Source organism: Aythya ferina (genome assembly GCF_964211825.1).
Source record: "Aythya ferina genome assembly, chromosome: 3".
In the NCBI taxonomy this organism is placed as follows: Eukaryota; Metazoa; Chordata; class Aves; order Anseriformes; family Anatidae; genus Aythya; species Aythya ferina.
In genome coordinates, this window is record NC_140298.1 from 78732817 (window position 1) to 78747086 (window position 14270).

At 35.3% G+C, this 14270-nt stretch overlaps 1 protein-coding gene across 1 annotated transcript in view; it reads left to right on the top strand.

Moving 5' to 3' along the window:
• Window positions 1-13189, top strand: part of RNF217 (ring finger protein 217) — a 60510-nt gene extending 47321 nt beyond the window's left edge. Inside the window, exons 5-6 of the mRNA XM_084513330.1 lie at window positions 1640-1711; window positions 2904-13189. Coding sequence (XP_084369456.1) covers window positions 1640-1711; window positions 2904-2977 — 146 coding nt within the window. The 3' untranslated portion in view covers window positions 2978-13189. The remainder of the gene's footprint in view (window positions 1-1639; window positions 1712-2903) is intronic.
• Window positions 13190-14270: the final 1081 nt, after the last annotated feature.

Here is a 14270-nt window from a genome sequence, read left to right on the forward strand (position 1 = left end):
ACAATTCCCTCTGTGATTAAGAGCTTCATAGTCCTTTGCACTATGATAAATGATGTGTGTCAAACCACATTTGGATAGAAAGCAATATTCAGTCAGACATTCAAAACACAGCATTTTATAACTGGTTTCATACCAAGTTAATAAATTTCTAGAGTAAAATATAGATATTGGCTGCTTTGCAGTGATTGCTGCTATTTATGCTCTTAGCTGATGGTGATTTGTATAAATCTTGCTCACCTTGTGTGAACTTTTTCCTTTATCTTTCTTTACCTTTGTAAAATGTAAAATTAAGGACTTACATATAGTACACATGTAAGTAGAAAAAGTATTTTATTTTTAAAGAATAACATAAACAATGTGTTGATAACCAAAGGAAGCTCTAGCTAGTGAACTCAGGTTGTCCCCTGAGATCTTGGGACAAATAGACTAAACTAAACTTTATATTCACAGAGAGAAGGAAAAAGTCAGCCATTAATGCTTTATTGCAGTTCTAAGTTAGTGTGTCAACTGTAAGTAAACGAGCTCTTAAACTGAATTAACTTGGGAAGCATTCTTTATGTAGGCAAAGAGGTGACTGCAGTCAAAAGTTTGCTTAGCCCTTCTGCAGAATCTGTTGCTGTGAACTTAGTCACCAGTTCAGTAGTTTAGGTTTTTAATGATTTTGGTACCAAACATGTCATAGTTTTCTAACATTCAAATTACATGGTTATTAGTAAAGTATATAGACAGTTTATACCTCAAAACAGAATTCTGTAGGCTTTTTTGAAAGTAAGGGCTTCAGTAATGTTTATTAATGTTTTTAATCACTTTTTTTTGGTATTTTCTTGAGGTTTTTCATCACATTCCTTCTTCTGTCTACAATTGAGTAATTTATTTGAAGCAATGACAACTTCTGTGATTATAGAATGCTGTACAGCGGAGTCCCCAAAAGGTTGACAGTTTAGATGCCTAGCAACTAGAGTAATACCAATAATATTTGCCAATTTTTCCTTCTAGGAATTAATGTTTCCCGCCCACGACACTCCTGTGAAATTTAAAAGCTATCAAAACAAGTGTGAAAAGGACCAATTCATTTTACCACTGTAAATATTTCCAGTGGTAAAAAAGTATCTTTTTTCCTTCAGACTGCCCAAATTAGTGGCTCAGGTTATGGAGAGGTTTACGTCATTGTTGAATGAAGTAATCCAGTTACTGAAATCTGATACAAGTGACTTGAGAGAGGGAAGGGTAGGGGAGAGGTAACAAACTCGCTTTTCCCCCCTTTCTATAAGTAATCTTTCACACACGTGCTTAAGGTAGAGTATTGTTTAATCTCAAATCTGTGTTCAATCTGCTGATATATCAGTAAAATGCTTATTCTGCTATGTTTTCAAGCTACTAAGGCAAGTTACATCTTTGAACTAGCCATCTGGCCAACAGAGAAAGAGCGAGCTAGAGAGATTCTGCTGTTCAATACAAGAAAGACAATTTGGATTCCAAGTTCAGTTTTTAATAATGACTTTAGCAATAGGGATCCTAACATAGTCTTTAAAAAAAATAAACTAGCTTTTAAGAGATCAGATGCACAAACATTTGTGAATGGTTCAAAAGGGAAAAATAAAATGCATACATTGAATCGTTAATGAATTTTGTGTTTCAGCTGGAAAACTACTCATTACACCCCTAATACTGGTTCTGGGACTGGCACTGGGAGCCATAGCTGTTGTAATAGGTAAGAATTACACATATGAATGGGTCTGATTTTGCAGTTACTATCTGTATCTGTATTACTTGACATCTTAGCATTTTCATCTGTAAGAGATGGACACAAAAAAAAAAAATACAATTTTCATAGATAAACTTTTAGTATGAAGCACGTGACGTTTTTTTCTAAATTAACTTGTCTTTAGAATCTTACCAGCCAGTCTCAGCCTGATTCAATGCATAGGCTGCCAAATTGGATTCAAGCACAAAAAGATGTACCATGAATTAATTTCATGATAGTATCAAAACTCTGTTAATGTGTTTGTATTAATTGTGGATGCAGTTATTCTAGCAAATCTACTCTTTGCCCAGCTGGTGGTAAGAGAAAGGAGGTGATGCTTTTCCTTTGGACTTGAAAGAGTGCCTCTTCTAACAAACTATTTTGTCACTATAATAATAGAATAAATCTGTAATTGGTGTTGTTTATTATTATTATTATTATTTTGTTTGCTTTTTGTCATTTACAGCTTTTTCTCAAAAGACTTTTAAAAATATAGACCCCTGCCTGGGCAGGGATAAATATTTTGTATTACTTCACAATAGATAACAAGGGCGTTTGTAAAATGAATAATTTTATTATATAATTGTATATTTTTTATATATTTATATATATTTTTATATAATAATTTTATTATATATAATTCTTTCAATGAAGGTGAAACTGATTGAATCAAAGGCTAAGAGAATTTTTAAAGTATTGATAATATGCAGAGGAAGGAAGAAATGAACCTTGAATTAAAAAGTTTTATAAATAGGCGTGTCTTAGCCTTTAGATTTGCATGTTACATGTTTATGAAAATGAGTTAAGTTAAATCAGCCTTGAATTCAGATCTAAGAATTTCTAAAGTACTGTTAAAGCTTTTAACTTTGTATCTTATACACAACAAACTGTAGTGCAGAAACAAATTTTTGTCAGAGATGGGAAGTGGGGTTAGCAGGAATTTGTTCTACACTTTCTCTGTTTTAGTTTATTTTAACTGGTTGCCAAAAAGACTGTTGCAGGCTAGTATTTTCTTCTGCTTGTCCCAGATACCTTGTCTAAATTCTCTTAAGACATGGAAAGCTGCATCTTAATACTCTACATATATTGAAAGAATACAGTGCATGCACAAAAGATTTCATTTAACTATGGCTTTCTTCTTATTTCCTTATTTTGGCAGGTTTATTTGTGTTTCCTATCTATTGCCTTTGTAAAAAGCAGAGGAAGAGGTCACGGACAGGTATGCCCTGGTAAGGACAGGCCATACTCACCTGAACTAAGCTGGTCCTGCAAGGGCTATACACGGTTTGTGCTACAGAGCAATACAGTTCTGGTAACAGCATCACAGCCACCGCCCTGGAAGAAAAGTGGGGGATCTCCTGTCGTCTTCCCTCAGCTGAAACACTACTGCAGACTAGAAAGCCTCTTTGCTCTGGTGCACTCTGAACAAGATGGGCCCCCTGACTGCTGCTTTTTAAATGTTTTTTTATTATTATTGTTATTATTATTATTATTACTTTGGAGGGTTGGTTTTTGTTTTGAAGATTTAAGTCTAAGTTTCTGAACTAGACAATCAAAGTCTGTATTGTAGCCACAACTCTACTACCGATTTGGCCTGTGAAGAAAGCGTTTGACTGCTAATGTGCTCCGTTTAACTTCAGTGTTGGCCTTTAAGGGGGAAATGCTTAGAAGTGTTTGGACTCTTACTGTACACTGAGCATACTACTTTTGGTATTAAAAACTACTTCTGTAAATAACTTCCATCACACAGCATTCTGTTCAGCATACCAAAACCCCGTCACATGCCAGAACATGACAGCTGGTTATCTTCTGAGTCGTCCTACTAGCAAGCAAGAGTGTAGATCACATTTGTGCGGCATGGATTGCCACAGCCAAATAATAATGCCTCAAAAAGAAACATTACTATTATTATTATTACTATTATTGAAATTCAGTAATACTTATAAATATGCTGATTGGATTTGCTTTCATATTTATTTTTTTGACAGTCCAATAATATTGATTGGGAGGGGTGACGAATTTGTTAGAGGAGTACACCATTTTGAAGTTTTCTCAGTACAAAAAAAGATTTGAAGGGATTAGATAACAAGAAGTAACTAGAGATAGAACAGGCCACTGATATCCACTGAAATGTGACACAATGTGCAAGGAAACGTGTTTGCAGGGAAGCTGGAAACCTGCTCTTCTGTTCTGACTTGACATATAGTACAAATGCTACACACTAGTTTTGTGAAGATTGACTTGGTGGAATTTTGTAACCTAAATAGCATGTATGTTTGTTTTATAAGCAGTCTGCATAAGTCTTAGAGGATCTACTGATGTCTCTTCAGGAAAATTTGTGAATTTTGAGTAAGGGAAGGGATCGCGAATTGTTAGGAGACTGTTTCACTTTTTTTCTCTGCTTCCAGTGTTGCTGCTCTTGGTGCATTATAGATCTGAAGAGAATAGTGATCTGTGCTCTCTTTTCCTAAATTCAGGTAACCACTGTTTGTCACTGGACCTTTTTCTTGGCATGTCACCATCAGAGCAATGTAATTCAGAGTCAAGAATCAGCTAAGAGTTTTTTCGTTTCTAGTCACAATCCAAATTTATCATACAAATAAACCTGAAAGAAAATAGAATAAAGTAAATTTGTGTGAGCAGAACACTGATACACTAAAGAGAGGAAATGAATAAGAGAAATATCTACTTTGTACTTTAAAAAAAAAAAAAAAAGTTGATCTTGAAGATTAGATTTGTACTGTGAAGGTACTTTTTTTGAGTGTTTGAAGATACATATATATATGTGTGTGTGTGTGTGTATGTGTGGGAGATGGGGAAGCAGGAAGATGAGTAATGTCCTAAGTGTACAGACCTCAAAATTTAGGCTCACAAACAGCATATCTTTTGAGAGGATGTACTTTGCACCACTTTCTCTGAAAAATTTATTATTAAATCTGAATCTATGTGTAACTTTCCCAAGTAAATAGTCTGCTTCCCCACCAGCATAATACTCTGTTATCGTAAGATATTCACTTTGACTTCAAAGCCTCAGTGGAAGAAACTGATAATTTTAGTTACCTGGAAACACAAATATCAGCTTACTGTAGATGGCTAGTATGTGTGTTTTCAGACAACTTCTGGTTTGTTTTCCTGTTTGTTTTTTTGTGTGTGTTTTTTTTTTTTTTTTTTTTTCCGTTGTTAAAACAGTGCATACAAGCACACTGTGGAAGTCAACAGTACTTAATTTTTCCATTTGAATTGAAGGGCATGTTGACCCTGTTGTCCTATCAATAGAAACAGTATCTTTCTAAGACTTGCATATTAAGCTAGGAAGCAATGACATTTAGAGGTAAAGTTCAAATACTATTCTCAATGCAAATGCACCTGCTAATTAGATTTCTTCTGTGACACATCAGTTTTCTATTTGTGTTCTACCTGCAGGTTGGAAGCTGCCTTAAAATCAAGTCTTGTTTTTGAGTGTGTTTTCTGAGGCTGTACATATCAGTTGTCTTTGGCTTACTCAGGGATTCTTATTCCTTTCTTTAAATGTCAAATAATGAAGATATTTTTGTATTATTTAGCAAACCTTCAGACCTCAGAGAGTGAGAGATGCATATATATATACATATATATAAAAATAAAAAATAGATTTGGTTTTGCAATGCAGTCTGTAATATGGTGTCAAACTATTCCACTTGAGAATATTTTAGTACTTGAGATTATCTGTAACTATTCAGTAGATTAATTTCCTTTGTTTTCCTGTTTCTTTATAAATATGAGAAATACCATCATCTTAGCTGTTTTCTCTGCTGTTTGCTATTTTCACAGTTTCCGTGAGTTCAGTAAAATCAGAAATTAAGATGCTAGAATAAAGAGCATAAAGGGAAGATAATAGATCTGCATTTATTTTACATTCAACAGCATGTCATTGTGAGTGAAGGGAAAGGCATATACTTCTCAGCTCCTACATTATCATTTCACCTAGGCCATTTTGATTTTATCAGAACAAACTAAATCAAAGTGAAATATTTATTCATTTTTAATACATTGCAGAACTAGGCATCTTTTGAGAGGATGAGAGTATAATCTTGCTTTCTCTGGGGGGAAAAATAAATAGGAATGACTGTATTTGGTTTTGCTTTTCTCTGTAGATGAGGGGGAAAAAAAATCAGGATCTAGGCAGAGTGGGAATATAGAAGTCTTTCTATCCATATGAAAGTTTACCCATTTGAACAGTACACAAACCAGAATTTTTCATTCAATAAAATGTTAGCTTTTAAACAGCTATTCTCATCTTGTAGGAAATCTTACAGACATCAAAGTCATGCCATTTATTTTACAATCATTAATCGGTAAGTTTTAAGGAAATGGGATAAGCTTAGCTGTAAGGAATTTCAGGGATGTTTTCTACTACCTAAAGCTGTTTGGGTTTCTGTAGCTGTACACTTAAGAAGCCATCAGACTGGTCTACTGTCTTTGTTAGCAGGAAACTTCATCAGACAGTCAAATTAACATGTTAAGGCAGATTACACATTACTTTATGCTGAACTGTTTTCACTATATTCAAGACTATTTATTCTGCTGAGAAGTTCTTGCTCACCAATATCCATATTCCAATTAAGTGCTTAAATCCATTCAGCATTAGCCTTATTTCTAGACTGCCTGCAAATCATTATGCTCACATACTGAGGCTTTTTTGCACTTGTGCTGCAGAAGCTGGGTGCTCTGGGCTCAGGGGAGCTCCTCTGGCATCTGCTGGGCCAGGACTGTAGCACATGCCAGTTGCAAGGGGAATGCTTTGGGTTCAACCTGTCTTTTCATTGCCTCTCCCTACATTTGGAAAACCCCTTTGAAGGTCACTGGTGCTGCTAGTAATGTTTCCTGACAAGTCCAGCCTGGATGGAGGCCCTGAGCTTCAACAGCACTGGCCTTCCGTGTGGTGTAGGGCATGCATGACCTTTCTCTACCATCTTTGTGGGAGCCATCAGTAATTCACAGCAATTAGTGCCCCAAATGACTGTCTTGCTCTTGGTCTGCAGAGGAGGCTTATGTACCAAGAGTTGCGTTAGCCATGTGTCACACTACCCTTTCATGTACCTTATGTCTTCAAGCTAAGCACCTGATTCTAGGTCAGCTATTTTCAGTTCAATGCAGAATCATTTTTGTTGCTAGAGCCCCTTACAGTTTAGTAGTACAGTTTTCAGTCATGCATTCAAACTGGACACTCTAGGTATATGCTCTGTATGTCCAGTATATGTGCATGGCCAAATAAATGTTTGTGTGCATGCTTCTTGAGTTCTGTTTTTTCAAGGTATCTTTTACTTCATTTCTACACTTAGGCTCTTGAGGAAGTTTCATCAGTTGGGTCAAGTTTCAGGGCTGCTCAACCATATCTATGGCTGGATGATTTTTCCTGCTGCAGCTTCTCAGAATATAGTTACGTGTATTTGCAGAGGTCATCCAGTTAGTCACTGGAAAATAATTGTTTATTTCCTTCTTGTAAATCTATTTGCAGGTAAGAGTAGGAAACAAAGACTACAAGCAAGAGGCAGGAGTTGAATTCAGTGCTTTGGCTGACCTATCAGTCTTAGTTCTGCAGAAAAAAAACTGTTACTTTTCAATTCTCATTGCCTTTATTATATAGCAGTACACTCATTTTTCAAATGTCATTAAAATACAGTGCACTTTGATCTATTATCTTCCTCAGGGGCAGTGCAAATGTGTATGGAAGAGAGGATTTTGCATTTGTTTTTGATGTTACTAATGCTTGCATCATAACTCTTCTTGGTATGATAGCTTTTTTGTTTGTTTGTTTGTTAATTTACATCTAGTTATTGGTTCTGAAAGTTTGATCAATGTGAAGTTTTACTTAATAAAAAATATTAATTTGTAGGGACTACTGCCAATTCCACTAGAGAGTATTTAGGATTGCTGTAAGGTGTTCCTTTTAGCCAGAGAGCTTTCTGTTCTTCTGAAGATTGCCTTAGTCTGTGTGATGTTCAGTGGTGGGTAGGAGAGACAATGATTCTGCCAGAGGATAAAAATTTTCCAGTGATTGAATGGTTTCTCAGTTAGATCTGAGTAACTGTTTCATGTTCAATGGCCAAATAGGCTGAGCTGTGGTTTTTTTTGTTTGTTTGTTTTATTTAGTTGTGGCGGTTTGTTTCCTGAGCAGACCTTGCATCATTCATAATTCTTGGTATGATAATAATTGTGTGGTGCCAAGTAGTGGATGAGAACCATGGATATATATACAGATTTATAATCTGTATTAGTCTTCTGTTAATTTTGCTGATGGAAAGAATCCCACGTGAGGAAATTACTAGAGATTTTTGTTTCTTCTAATTTTGCAGCCTTATACTTACAGTGGGTCAGCTCTTAATATCAGCCATAGCCCCATTAAACCAGGCAGGTTATATCCATTTCTATGCCAGCACAGAACTGGCCCAAAATACTTTGATATTCCAAAAATATTTCAGTGTTCCAAAATACTAGAAAGTGTGTTGGCAGCCATTGTTGATAAGCATTGTTCAGCAACTTGAAATCTGTTTTATTTCTGAAGAAGTGCAAACTATGGTAATGACCATTCTCTCACTTGCAGAGTAATACTACTAGTGTTGTCTAATAAGTGCAGGAGATAGCAGGACATAGGAAAGATTTCACAAACAGTATTCTTATTCAAGTAAATTCTATTGCCAATGAATACAAGCTTTTAGTATAAGAGACCTTAATGCTTTGAGTCACCAATAATATAAGAAACACCCCCCACAGGCAGCATTAAACATTTTAAAATTCTGCTGCCTTCAGTGTAACAGATGTTAACACATAGTAGGAATTGGAGTTACAGATGTTTAATATTTCTCAGACTTAACACAAATTTGAGAAAGACGGCACGTATTTAAAAAATTAAATTGCTGGTATGTCTGGCTTCTGCTACTGTTAGATGAAAAAACAGCCACACCTTGATTCAAAGTCAAGACTAGTGGTGTTTTCACTGCTGAAGCTGACACAACACCCACAAACTTTTTTAAAATAAAAATCCACAAACTAACAAATGCATAAGATTATAACTTCTTAGCTGTTTCTTCCTTATTCTGTACATATGGGCTCAGGATCTATACACTCTCTCTCCAGTAAGGAGTGGAGTGCTCATACTAGGCAATTAATCACTGATGCTCTTAGCCAGACAGTAAAACACCATAACGTAGGAAAATGAAATCGGTGCATGCTCTGATTTCAAAGGTGAACATTTGTAGTAAGCTTTAGTTATTTAGTCCCTATTTAAAAATAAATACATAAATTTCTAAACATAATTCCAACTGTTTACGTCTAAATATATCTTCCTTTAATAAAAATAAGGAACAGGTGTAATAGTAATTAGTTTAAATATGCAGAAGAAACTTTTTTGGAGCTTACTTGGCTTATCAAAATGAAATGTAGATCTGAAGTGTGTTGTATGGATCACAGAAGAGGAGAAAGTTATTGCATTAAAAATGGATTTTTTGCATAAAAATTGATTTTGCACATACCTATTTGAACATTGTTGCATGCTAGCCCCATTCAACCTTTATCTTGCTGAAAACTTGGCAAACTGAAAACAGTGTTGTGATTTTATCCTTCTGTTACTAACTGATCATGATATTAATAACACAATGACACATTTACCTTATGTTTAGAATGTTTAGGTGGTGTAAGTAGATTTTCAATCTGTCCACATATTTTAAACCTGCCTTGTAAAAGTGCTGATGCAGTCAATAAACTTATTTTGTATTTGTTACCATGGAGGCAGTCAAACACTGGAATAGGTATTTCTGGAGAGGTGGTTGATGTCCCAAGCATGTCAGTGTTCAAGAGACATTTGAACATGCCCAGTGACATGATTTAACTTTTGGTTAGCCTTGAAGTCATCAGGCAGTTGCTCTTGATGATATCTGTAAGCCCCTTCCTACTGAACTGTTCTATTCTTATGCAAGCTGTGGGTAAACAGATGAATTCAGTCCTTAGTCACTGTCTTTTTGCATTAAAAAATGCACAGTAAAGCGTTCATATCGATTTACATTATGCTACTTCATGTCCAGAAACTGCAAGGACAGAGTAGATGTTCCGTTTCACTGTTTACCATCTCATAACGAAATGTTTACTATATTTCCATTTATTATACGCTTTATTTTTAATGTTCTCCTTTTACTTCTAAATTTCATAATTTGAAACTGATTTGTGAAAATAGCCACAGACAAAATTGGATTTTGGTAAATGATCATGTAATAAGTAGTTTAAGTAGGATTTTGCTGAGCTATACCAGGAAAAGATTCTCTGTTGTATTTAACTTACTTAAATGCAAACTGCTGAAATTTGTTTCTCCTTAGGGCTAGAAAGTTTTGCATTTTTTAAATTTAATTAGACTGCCTTTTCTGTTACATAACTAACCATCTGAGCCCAAATAAATTTTTTTAAGGTATTTACTGAAATATATTTTGCCTGTGGTAGAGATGAGAATAAATAATAGAGAAGAAGAAAAATGATCTATGTTTCTGAGAAGGTTGTCAAATCTGAGCTTCATCTTAATTGAGAAGTCAATGAGAAATCTTTCCTGTCCCATCTCTTTTTATATATCTTAATGTGAAGAATTCCCCTTAAAATAAGGTTAATTTGAATGCCGGGAGTCAGGGGTAGTTAAACAATAGATCATTTTTAGTCGAGGTGCTTCTGGCACAAGTAGAATGCTGGACAAATAATCCAGATTCATTAAGAAAGGAATTTTTAATTCCACATTTGGGCTATATAAAATCTGTATGCATTAGCGATCAGAACTTTCTGCATGACTAAGAGTAAAGCTATGAAAACTGGAGGCAGGCAATATCCATGTAATCAACACTTGAATTCCAGTATTGTGTTTTGTGTGAGAAAAATGTTATACGTGTAAGTGCCTTATTGCTTGAAACAAAGGAAAGGTGTTCTCTACCCTCCCCCTGATAGAGCAATATGGGGATTTCTGTTAAGTAGTCCTACGTGCAGACATGTTAAGCCAAACTAAGTACTGCTTTGCTTAGAAGGTTGAAGAACATTGTTAGTGAACAAGTTATTTTTTTTAAGAATGGCAAACTTAATCTAGCATTATTTTAATCTGCTGATTTTGATCTGCTGATCTTCATCTCATTTCAGAAATATTTTTTTCTAACTTCCTATTCATCTTCAGACTTCTGCAGAAATGCATCTTATATGTGTTGTCAGAATGAGTTTGGTCTTCCAGCGTACTCAGCTAGGAGTTTTCAACCACTAAAAAGAACATGTGTCTGTTTGGAAAAGAGACTTCAACTGAAGTTAAGTTACACCAGAGCCTTGAGTATGTGTAACCTCAAACTCCAAGGCTTTAATGGGCCCTGTTCACACCACTCTGTGCACTGTGGCTAGGTTGGGGTTTGGAGCAGTTTAACAGCATTTCAGTGGTATCCAACTTGAACTAATGTATCCTGTTCATACAAGTTTGTAATTCCTCTGGAGCGGATACCTTGATGGGCCAAACCATCAAGGGAGGTCAGTGGAGCAGCTCTTGGATCTATGCCTTGCCCTTCATTACCAGATGATCTGGAAAAACAGCATGTTCAGATACATTACCATGTTCAGATACCTTCAAAATGTCTATTGTAGGGTGGTGTTGTTTTTTTTTCTAGGATTACTTTCCCAGAGGTCAGTGGGATTTTGCCTTTGTGATCTAGATTTTCTAAAAGGATCTGCTTTTTTTTTTTTTTAACCAACATTGCTCCCACTTTTTTGTCCATCTATTTGAAATCAGGTGCCAATAATAAGCTACTCTAAAATTATCCTGAGTTATATGAAATTCTGTTATGAATTAGCTTAGGAAGAAAAGAAGTTGGAGCTACAAAATGCTAGTTATTGGAAGGAAATTGACAGCTGGTAACTGGTGAGGGTTGGATGAAAAATGATGTTTAAAAAGTATTTATCATGGATTCATAATCATAAAATGGTTTCACTGGGTTCAGTTTACTCCACTAAGAGTTTGTGAAGGAGAAAAAGAAATGAAGATAATCATCTCATCTTCTAGGACCTTTTCTCCTGAAATTCATGAGTTTTGTTTTTTGGTTTTTGGTTTTTTTAGAACAGTAGAAGAGGCCTTTTTCCCCCATGGAGTACTTAATTAGTAATATGGCTGTCACTTAGAGCGTTATTTCTTCATGAAGCATCATACATGAGTGCTTAATCAGGATTCAGCTTACAAATCTGAAGTTTTTGGTGATAGGTAATTTGATTTAGTGTCATACTGAATAAAATTTTAAGTGAATTATCACGATATCTTAGTAGCTTTTATTTCAGTAGTATCTCCAGCTACTAGGCATTAACTCATTCTATAACCCACTGAATAGGAGGCACCATGTATCAAAGTATGTCATTACTGTCAAGAGTTACTGTTTATTTTCAGAAGTTATTTCCTTGAATGTCATTCTGCTTTCTTAAAACCAGCAGGCACAGAACCAAAATGCTGTTAATTTTTTTCTGTTACCCATCTTTTGCTTTTAGCTGATAACTATATTTGTTGCATAGTATAGCAACAATGGTCTTCATGCTAAAATTTGACAAAGATGTTCAGTATTCCTGGGCAATATTTTACAAATAATTAATGTTCAAGTTGGTATTTTAAATTTATACCAATAACCACTATTGAGTATGCTACCTTTGTGGCTGCTTCATTTTGTGTCAATGTTTTGTAAGGATCATTTTTTGCTACCCTCTTCAGAGTGCCTTTTAATTTAGGAGGTCTAGAGACAACTCACTGAAGTCTTCTGTTGAATCTGCCATAGTAATGTCTGATTTTAAACTTGTCCTGATGAATGTATAATTAAAATCCTGTTCTTTAAAAAGCTGTAATGACACAGGTTGTATATGCACATGTACATGCATGGATACAAGGGAAGATGTTCTGCCAATGTTTGTCCTGCTGGACAGGACCTTTTGAAAGTAAGTGAATTTTTTAACAGTTTATTTTCAAAATGTTACCTCACTAGTATTCAGTAGTAGGTATGTCTCTGTACTGCTTCACTTTGCTAAATACAATCACATTCATGGTAGGCAGTTTAATTTAAAAGGCTATGCGATGAATCTGGTGTCTGTTTTGAGAGTGAAGTTCGTAAGTCAAAACTTGCGGTACTTCATTTATTTTCAAGGCATTCCTTTCACTTAGACTGATATCCTGATCCCCTGTTATTAACAAACTTAAGAAGTGCTTCCCCATGATGAAATGGAAGAATGTCAAGTAGCATTTGAATGCACTCCACCTGTCTTAGAGCTAACATTCAGAAATTGGGGGGAGGGGGGAGGCAGGGGTGCATTTAATGAAATGTGGGAAGACGTGTATTGTAGAGTTCATTCACTTGCACACAAGGGGTTTCACAATGTCATCTAGTAATGTCTACCTAATAAAGTTTTGAAAAAGGGAAAAAAAAAAAAGCTGTCTGAATGTTTCACTGTTTTTCTCCAAACAATTGTATGCATGAATGTTAGTCAGCCAACTCCAAGGAGTCCTGATTAAATCTATGATCTTATGATTATTATGTAATCATTTTTTTTAAATATATTGAAAGACATACTTCAGAATATGTCTTCACACTGTATTACAATCACGTTAATATTTGTCTGTTTTAAAATTTGAAGTTAAATCAGAGGTAAAAATTACTGTCATTAATATTTTATGTAAAAAAAAAAAAAAAAAAGCTAGTTGTTGTCATCCATGTGCTCCTGGTTTCATTTTTTAAAGCAAATTAATATACACATAAAATTTTACCTTCCTGTGAAGCATATTTTAGCATAAAACAACCTAATAAAAATGAGGAAAAAAATACCATAATCCAATTTTCCGATTCCCTTGTAGGACCGCTTTCTAAGCTCCATTGTTCAGTGACAGTCTTTTAGGTAAAGTGGTCTTTACTGTAGCTAGCCATAAACTTGAAATGTGGGCTATTAATTGAACCAGGTGTTGTTCTCAGAAAAGGAACTGGTCTTAGTTTCCGTGCTAGTGAACTGACAATACTAATGTGAAGTTTTGCCTAATGTGTTGGGCATTTTTAAACACTTTTTAAAATAGAATTTACATGTTCATGCACAGGCAGACAGGCAGCAGACAAGGTAGCACACTCCTCTACACTTCATTTCTGTAGGATGCAAAGCTGGAGAGAAGATAATGGGGGCGGGGGGATCACTGGAGTGAAATACACTCCAGCTTGAGGTACATGCTAGGTGCCTCTTGGCAATGATTAATCTGTCTGCTTTCTCTCTAAGCCCCTCCAAAACAGCCCAGACTTGCAACCAAATGTCAAGGGCATCATACTTGAGATTCTTTATCTGCAGGAATTTTAGCGTGCAATCTACAGCAATGAAAGGATGGTCAGGAGTCCAAGCGAAGTAATATTCCTACAGCTGAAACTGAAGTTAGACTTAATTCTCATTTGCAGTCTCAAACTGTTTGGCAAGAGACAGAAAAGCAGGTTTTGATTATAAATCTGATACTTCTCTAATAGGTCAAATTTGCTCT